Consider the following 9,920-nt stretch of genomic DNA (forward strand, 5'->3'; position numbering starts at 1 on the left):
TAAATACACACAATACGTGTTGTTACGATAGAAATCAAACACTGATTAGGTTATCACCATTCGGCTATTTAAGATTTATGTAAATTTCTCAATACAAACTACTATATAATAATATAATACTAATAATAATTACATTTATATATATACATTTACATTTACATATATAATGGCAGCGACAAATATTTTTCTTCATCTACCCAGTAACGTCTGGATATATTAATGGAAAGAGCCTATTCGATTACTGATCAGAAGAAATTCCAGTTTAACGGGTTGAACAGCATCGTACTTATACAATTGAGAATTTATTTTATTTATTTATTTAGTTGCACCAACAAAGTGATCATCAATACAAAACGTTGAATAATTGACAAAAGTTCATGGCAGATGTCACCTCAATTATAGATGGCAATCGTCAGTGCATTAAAAACAAAAATAAAAAATATATATAACAAAGATTTGATTACATTTGATTGATTGCTTAAGATTAATTTATATTTAATTGGGAAATGGTCCGCGACAGATTTTTCCTTTAAGCTGTGAGACAATTAGAAAAAACATCTATTTCACTTAAAATTAGTTCAGCGCAATTGGACAACTCCGAAGGAACATTGCGGATAAGAATAAGAATTCGACCTCATATCTCAAGATGGACAATGACACCTAAGTTATGATGTCAATGACTTTCGATAATAACTTAAAAACCATATACACAATTTTATATCGTCATCCAGATTAGGTCACAACACACTATAAGGGTCACTGGTCGATTACTCGGCTATGACTACAAAAATTTGTCATACGTCGGCTATACACACACGGTCGGTAACCAGTTTTTCCCCTAGATGACAGATTAAGGCAAACAAGTATTTAAATTATCCACGCAAAGGCCAGCTTGTTCAGTGTTACAATAACCGTCGAACGTGACACATTACACATTGTGATAAACGATTTAAAAAAAACAACAACAAAATGAAGTTCGCTCCCGTTTTGATTTTCATATTTTTATCTTTGGTCTGTGTTATACAATGTAAAGATCTTATAGTAGGTACTAGTTTTAATAAGAGACTTTTGTGGCAAGAAAAAGCCGAATATAACGCCATCCCACTCAAGAAACGAGTCAAAGAAGTATTTTTTTCGGATCCGGGACAACAATTGATTATGGTAAGCCAATTAATCTTGTCGAAATTATTTATTATTATATCTAATGTATTTCTCTGCCGCACGACCGCCATGTTACTCCAGAAAAAATGGTACAAAAGTCAAATTTGAGATCACTTCGAAATTTTAACATCACAAAATCCATGTACGGTTGATTCAATTTTTCAATAATATACAACAACCGTGTTTTTGTAATGGATAAATATTTTAGAGAGACTCTTGCTTTAGTACAAAAACCAGAATTATTATTTGCTGACCTTTAATACCTAATATTGTATATTGTTTACATTGAAACTTATTTTTTTATAATTATTGCTGTAGTTAGCTAAAAAGACCTTAAGCCCATCTGGAGTTACGAATAAAATGTGTTTATAACTATACGCTTAAGTGTAACTAAAATGTGTAATTTAAAAGCATTCACTTTATAACGTTGGAACCATAGACATTGACACTAGATACTTTGTTTTCCAAATTCTATTTTTCTTTGTCTAAAATTAGAGCAGCAAAAAGTTTCTAGCGTAGCATGCTTTTATAACGTAGATACACCTTGTGTTCACTTAGATGTTAGTTTTAAATGGAACAACTCTCTTATTTTGGGAACTTAGAACTTTATAATACACCATAAGGTGATATTGTCAAAGATTTTTATTTTATTAAGATATTGCAATTATTTAGATTTAACTCGTTAAAGGTATATAAGAAAAAATTGATTCCATAACATATTGACCTAACGGTTGGCCTTAAAATACCTATCATTCTACTTTCGGTGACGCACACTTTGACTAAAATATTACGTAAGAATAGCTTTTACCCGATAAACTCATTTAGAAATTTTAAACAAACCCCCTCTTACGGTCCTTACGTAATCAATTAATGGCCCCTTTAGTTACTAAAATCGCAATTGTTAACGCGTAACCTATATGCATATGCATGTATTTAGGTAAAATGAAGGCCGGCATCACAATAAAATAATATTCAAGCGAATCCGACATAACATTAAACTTGTATGAACTTCAGAACACAATCATTTCTTTTTTATCTTGTCATGATTTAAAATTAACAAAAATATGATAACCTCCGACACTTTTATGAAATGCAAAGAATTTTCGTTCAACAAACAAATAGGTTTTTAGTTTAAAACTACATTATATTCACATTATAGTCTCGAGCTCGCGAGTAAAATTTATGGCGTGGTAAAGAAATAACAACATGGCAGCCATAATATTATGTATAAAGTTAAAGGAATACTTTCCTCACTCCAGCTGTTCCAACATTAAAATTACAGTACAAATAATAAAATTAACTTAGACTCTACAAAACGGAAAGTTCACGGCGTAAATAGATTCTTAGTATACGTTCTTGCCATTAAGCAACAGTCAGAAAAGTTAGAACTTAGATAACAATATGTTCTTTAGTAATCTTATAGTATAACTAGCGACCCGCCCTCGCTTTGCTTCGGAAACATTAAAACACACATGAAACCAAAAAAATAAAATAAAAAAAAGTAGCCTATGTTCATCAGGGACAATGTCGGCTTCTAATGGAAAAAGAATTTTTCAAATCGGTCCAGTAGTTTCGGAGCCTATTCGAAACAAACAAACAAACAAATCTTTCCTCTTTATAATATTAGTATAGATAATGTCAGTTTCAAATTATTTCGAATGGGCATGATGCTTACTGGTAGTATTCAAAAGTTTTCTCACAAAATATTCTAAGTACCTTAGTATCATGAATCGTCCTTCTTCGAACGAAACTTGCGCGGAGTCTTCAGCGGTAAACAGCAGTTAGGCTGTGGCCCTGGCATTGAGGATGTCCATGAGCAGCAGTGATCACTCACCGTTAGGTGGGCCATATATAAGTCTGTCTACAGAGGCAATAAAAACAAAAATACCGACATATTATTTCAAATAAATGACAAATGTTCTTTGTGTTATCAATAAAATATTATTCCACTAGCTTGAAAGACGTGTTCCTTAAGATTATTCGCTTCTCAGCATTAGTCAGAACATGTAACCGAAAGATACCATCCAGGAAGGAAAAAACAACACAAACTCTTTTAAGTGCCTGCAAGGTCAAATGAATATAATATGTATAACACATGTTAAGCACTAAAGAAATTGTAATAACTAATGAACCAAATTTACTGAAACAATAGTTAGATTCTAAGGATACTTTCAAAGTAGGATTTCAAAGGATGATCCACGGGGAACACCGTGGTAAGGGATTCATTCCAGAGGCCAATTATAGGTTGCAGTTCATATGTAACTAATTACCAAAGCATATCTAATATTCATATTCAACCGAGCACGGCCGTATGATTTTGCATTACTCCGCGACTAAATTTATTTATTACAAAGTTATTAATGCTTTCATCGAACACGTAACACCGTATTGAAAATTTTCACGAATACCAAATCAACAACACAGATATTAGATAGATTCTTACAGTGTGTCCCAACAAATACGAACATTTATCACTTGATGACGGTACAACTTAGACAATTTATTACTCAATCTTCATACTTGTTTGATGGCACTATTAATTTAGATACGTCAACAGCTATCTAGTAAACACGTAGTATAATTATTATTGAAATTAACGGTAATAACAGTAATTACTCGTAGTTGAAAGCTATTGTGAAATTGTTCAACGTACCTACATTTAATGTTTACGGTACAAAACTAAGTACCTATGTAATACATAGGTACTTAGTTTTGTATTTTTAACTTTCATTGGATACCTCAAAATGTACCCAATAAAGCGAATGAAGCTATTTACATACATATGTGCCATCCCTTGAAACTGCTTCACAGCACAAATAGGCAGGGTATTGTGAACTCGTGGTACCACCCCACAAGTTCACAATACATACGTCTTTTCTTTTTTTCTTTTTTTTTTTGTCAGGAGGAAATCGCCGGACTTCCGCCCTTCACTGGGGATGGAGGGCGGGGCATGTCGGAGTCGAACCGACTAAAACCTCCTGTCTCTCAACAACCAACGTCCAAACCTCGCATGAGACAAAACTCATGAAAAGGCAAAGGGGGGAAAGTGAAGCGTTTAGTGCGGAGCACATCTCTCCCATCACCCTCCCCCTCGGGACGCCGGACTGGCGGTCGTCGGCGCCACGACCACCAGCCCTCTCGGTCGGCAGGCTATCCGAAGCCCGCCTAGATGGCGCCGGTTAGAATGGTCTATCCTACGGAATACCCCGCTGGGTCAGAACCAGCGTGGGTTGAGGATAGCCGGCCTTCCATCACCCGGATGCTCATGCATAAAACGCGTGCAGAGCAGCTTGCACGTCGTCTTCTTAGGCCCCCTTCGCCGGTCCCCAGGCCGACATGTGAGGGGACCCGAAACACTTAGAGGGCCAGGGCTTGGGCGATATCCGCCTCCCTGGCCCCCGCTCGACGGCGGCGAGCCTGTGCGTCTCTCACGCGCCCCGCCGCCTCCTTCTGCGAGATGGTGCACTCGCAGAAGTCGAGCATCGCCTTCCACGACTCGTCGTCACCGAGCATCGATGCCACAACACTCGGCAACGACAAGTCGTTTCCTATTTTTGCGACGAGGACACGGCGCCACCCCTCCCATGCGGGGCAGGCGACGAGCGTGTGCTCCGCCGTGTCCAAGTCGCAACCACAATGGTGGCACTCTGCCGTCGGCTCGGCTCCGATCCGGTGCAGGAACTCACCGAAGCAACCATGCCCAGTGAGCACCTGCGTGAGCCGGAAAGTGAGGCGTCCTCTGTCACGATTCACCCAGTTCACAAGAACCGGGCGAATCGCCTCGACGGTCCTACGACCAGCCGAAGGATCGGCCAGCCGTCTAGACCATGACTCCAGTAATACATACGTCTTACCACATATTACATTATAAAAATTGATACCTGCCTACGGGATTTGAACACTGAGTAAATTGTTCTTAAGCTGGGCGTCTAATCCTTTAGACTACGACGATTTGTACTTTCAGTAAGTACTAATTGGTGGTAGGGCGTGTTATGAATCCATATTATAGTGTGACTATAGCGACCTTCTTTGTTCGGTCATGATACATTAGCTATACCTTGCATTCCATTTCGGTTCATTACAAGACGGTTTTTTTTAGTATCTATGGGTCCATGCCTTAGTACCTCCAACAACAACGGTACAAGGTTTGATTTGTGAAAGTCAATCTTATAAGTAAACGTACAAACAATAATTGCGATGACTTATTATTACTACTTTTATCTACAACATAGTTGTAGCTAAGCATATACACAAAAAATGCAATACGTGTTTCCAGATTTTTTTACAAACAGATTTTGTTTTTCTTTTCCAGGGTATTATAGCCCGCGACCTAGACCACTCGGATGCTGAAGCAAGTATTACTGCAGGAGGCATCGGTTTTTCTTATGCTAACATAAAGTTGAAAAGCCCACGAGGCTCTGGATTAAACTACCAACTTGAAATCTACACGTAAAAAAGTTATACTTAGACCAAAGTTTTCAATCACCAAGCTTTCTATCATTTCATGTTTAATGTAGACTTTTGTATTCAATATTCAATATTAAATTAATGTCTGAATTTCATTAAAAAAATTACAATATCAACCTTATATTTACTTTATGTTTTAAGTATTAACAAATAGAGAACGGTAGTCGATATCGTTTAAAAGCCACAACAACCCAAAAAGGGCCTCTACTCAACAATAATGGCACTAATTAAATTAAATGGCACTAATTAAACTGCCTGTTTTGACTGAATGGCAATCGACCATCCCTAAACCACTTCATTGCAGTATTCCTTTTAAAGTCGTCGTGGCCTAAAGGATAAGACGTCCGGTGCATTCGTATCTAGCGATGCACCGGTGTTCGAATCCCGCAGGCGGGTACCAATTTTTCTAATGAAATACGTACTTAACAAATGTTCACGATTGACTTCCACGGTGAAGGAATAACATCGTGTAATAAAAATCAAACCCGCAAAATTATAATTTGCGTAATTACTGGTGGTAGGACCTCTTGTGAGTCCGCATGGGTAGGTACCACCGCCCCGCCTATTTCTGCCGTGAAGCAGTAATGCGTTTCGGTTTGAAGGGTGGGGCAGCCGTTGTGACTATACTGAGACCTTAGAACTTTTATCTCAAGGTGTGTGGCGCATTTACGTTGTAGATGTCTATGGGCTCCAGTAACCACTTAACACCAGGTGGGCTGTGAGCTCATCCACACATCTAAGCAATAAAAAATGCTGGTAGCCCAATAAATAACTGTTACTGTACTTCCAATAATTACGCAAATTATAATTTTGCGGGTTTGATTTTTATTACACGATGTTATTCCTTCACCATGGAAGTCTATCGTGAATATTTCTGAAATACCTATTTCATTAGAAAAATTGGTACCCGCCTGTGGGATTCGAGCACCGGTGCATCGCTAGATACGAATGCAACGGACGTCTTATCATTTAGGCCACGTCGACTTCTAAGGTACAGTAAGACTATGACTACTAAAGTACAGTAAGACTACACTACACTACACTACACTACACTACACTACACTACACTACACTACACTACACTACACACTACACACTACACACTACACTACATTACACTACACAGTAAGAGCACAATTGCAATTCACGTAAGACCGCATACTTTCGTGTGTTAAAACCAAACTTCCCACTCTAAATTCAATCCAGAAGCGCTGTGGAAAGAGAAATATTATGCATCCGCTTTCTCTGGGAAGCTCTGTTTAGTGTCGCTAAGTGTACAGTTAATTTTAAGCCTATCTTATCCGGCCACAGCAAAATCCGAAAATTTACTCTACAACTTATGCCTTTACTGAGGTAGAAGATACTGTGAGGAAATATTTATTTTTTCCTACCTATGCTGATAGCCTTGAGACGCTGCATCAGCGTTGCTCTAGCGTGTAGGTGAGCTCTCGGGGCTGTGCTTCGCAGAATCTACAACCGGACTGGAAACGCGACCAACTGAGAAGATCCGGCGAGAAACTCAGGGCAGAGGGTGCTAACGTAAAGAAATAGAGAGTGCAACAGTCAATTACTATGTCCTTAGGTCTACTTAGGCCATCGTTATTAGTAACAACACAGACAGATTATACGGACATATTATTCGATTTATCACGGGTCACTTAAAATACTTTAAAATCATTTCAATCTTTAAGTCAACAAAATGTAATAAATTTCAAGTTGAATTAGATAAACAATAATACACATTAAAAATACTATCAAATATTTTTATTTCTATCACTTCGATTGCGAAAATCAGTTAAAAGACGATGTAAATAGTGAATCTTGTCTATCTTGTGCGTATTACAGTCAATTTTCACTTTTATTTGCAGTTCAAATTTGTTAAAATTATTTTCACTGACGGTATTTGTTTGAGTACGAATCAAAATTTCAAGAACATCTAGATTAAAATACATGAAATAAAGTGAATAATTCAAATTAAAAGTCTATTGCAATTTTAAACCATTACGAAGTGAAGTACTCAAATTGAATGAACAAAATTCAAGTGTTTTATGAAGACGAATTTGGAATGTTTCGAAGGATTTTAGCTATTCTTTGACTCTGATGTCTGATCGTTTCGAGAGCCAATAGAAATGTACAACGTGATTGTGGCCCTCCACCTTGATATTTGCGATTATGGTCTCAATTACATAGGAATATCTTAGTCATAAAAAACAACACAAATCTTATTTATTGTAGTATACATATATACTACGTGTAAGATATATCAAGAAGGAAATAATTTGTGTACAACTTGGTGATGTCATGAAGAATGACAAATACAAGCAGAACTTCAACAACAGGAAATAAACGTTTATTATTCATTGGTAAATTTATACGACGGATCTGTCGTGGTCTGGATATTCAATGAACTAATATTTGCCTTGTTATTGTAAAACTAGGCACCAACATTGCAATCGGGATCATTTAAAAGTTGATTGTACACAAACTTAGAAATTAAGTAATTGAAATATCTTATACCTTTAAACGAGAAATTCTTGTATATTAATATAGATATATAATCTGAATCTCGGAAACGGCTCAAACGATTTTCATAAAATTTTGTATACAGGGGATTTCAAGGGTGATAAATCGATCTAGCTACGATTTATTTTCAGAAAATATTGTTTTATTCGTGTTTTCAATACTCAACTCTTCCCGACATCTATTAGCGAATAATAATCCTATTTTTCTTAATTGAGGGCAACTAACCGCTTTAAAGACACAAGATGGCGTTATAAAAAAAAACCGAGCAAAGCTCGGTCATCATCTAGTAGTAGTTAAGTTACAAACTGAAATTCCACGCCTCGGCAACTCTTTCGGCCGAGCGTTCTTGCGGAGAGCTGGGTCTCTGGTTGTAGTGTTAACCGAGGAATCCCCTTGCTTGGGTTCTGTATCGGACGGAGATCGGGCTTCGGGCGAACCCTGGCCTTTTTCATCGTCGGCCATCGAGTCCTACATATCCCCCAGCTACGGCGATTCAGCCCCCGGCCCGCGAAAACGGCGTATTGCAACCACATACGAGAAAATACCACCATTATGTCTATTTCTACGGCAAAACATATGCATTCGTGTTGGAAGTGACAATTGTTATACATTAGAATTGGGATTTCGACCTCATTTTTTAAGGCAGGTAAGTAGCATTTGTAAATATAACATACAACAGATATCTGTTGTATGTTCAATCTGTCAACTGAAGAAGTCCGTTAATAACTACGAATAAATAATGACTTATATTTATTCGTAGGTTAATAATAACTAATATAACTATTTACTGGTGGTAGGACCACTTGTCAGTCCGCACGCGTAAATACCACCACCCTGCCTATTTCTGCCGTGAAGCAGTAATGCGTTTCGGTTTGAAGAGTGGGGCAGTCGTTGTAACTATACTGAGACTTCAAAACTTATATCTTAAGGTAGGTGGCGCATTTACGTTGTAGATGTCTATGGGCTCCAGTAACCGCTTAACACCAGGTGGTCTGTGAGCTCGTCCACCCATCTAAGCAATAAAAAAAATACTAGGATAAGATTTGTCTAATAAAATAAATTAGGATTTAAAGAGTAAAAGAGACTAAATATACCTGTAATACTCACAATTAAATCATAAAATATACTTTCACGTCCGTACCCTGTCGGTAATGTGAACAAGCAGATTAATGTGAACAATATTGACCTCATTATCAAAAGGTTAAAAAACATTAATTAAAATACGTACATGTGATGTGTATATTTTAAAGTAAATGAATTCATTTCTAGTAAAATATGTACATTGTAATTCAAACAAGGGCTTCAAATAAATCTATGAGTATATGTGCAAGCGTGCAACCAATGATCACTGTTGTTCATGTCCGCGCCGCAGTCTACCTCGACAGCAAGTTGCTCAGAGTAAAATATTAGGCTGCAGTTTGGCTCTGCCCCTGGCATTGCTGAAGTCCATGGGCGACGGTAACCACTCGCCATACTCACCGTACGCTCATCTACCTACAAGGGCAACAAAAAAAAGTCTAACTTTTTGCTTAAATTAGTTTCAACAATTTTTTTGCCAAAGTTTTAAAATAATAAATGTCCAAACTCTAGATTTCGGAACGCAATAGATATTTATTAGCGTTTGTTCTTTAAGTCAATCTGTCCGCTCACGACATGAGAAGACCAAACTTTTGCTCTCAGAAATAAGAAAAGATGTATTTTTCTATAAGTTTCGAGTAGTGGTCGTGTCTAACGTTTAATGAAAACAGACCTCTCAATAACGTCTAAGT

The 9,920-nt window shown here is 37.3% G+C and overlaps 1 protein-coding gene across 1 annotated transcript; it reads left to right on the forward strand.

Annotated features, from left to right (window-relative positions):
• The first annotated feature begins 880 nt into the window (after window positions 1–880).
• LOC114244809 (uncharacterized) lies at window positions 881–5,744 on the forward strand. The gene is made up of 2 exons (XM_028176717.2): window positions 881–1,161; window positions 5,474–5,744. The coding sequence occupies exons 1-2, from the start codon at window positions 970–972 to the stop codon at window positions 5,612–5,614; spliced, it is 333 nt and encodes a 110-aa protein (XP_028032518.1). The 5' UTR covers window positions 881–969; the 3' UTR covers window positions 5,615–5,744.
• The last annotated feature ends 4,176 nt before the right edge of the window (window positions 5,745–9,920 follow it).

The sequence above is a fragment of the Bombyx mandarina genome, chromosome 12 (assembly GCF_030267445.1).
Source record: "Bombyx mandarina strain Sakado chromosome 12, ASM3026744v2".
NCBI lineage: Eukaryota > Metazoa > Arthropoda > Insecta > Lepidoptera > Bombycidae > Bombyx > Bombyx mandarina.

Coding starts and splice junctions, on each gene's coding strand:
- LOC114244809 (XM_028176717.2), top strand. CDS start 970: ATGAAGTTCGCTCCCGTTTTGATTTTCATATTTTTATCTTTGGTCTGT. Junction 1,162..5,473: donor CGGGACAACAATTGATTATG/GTAAGCCAATTA, acceptor TTTCTTTTCCAG/GGTATTATAGCCCGCGACCT.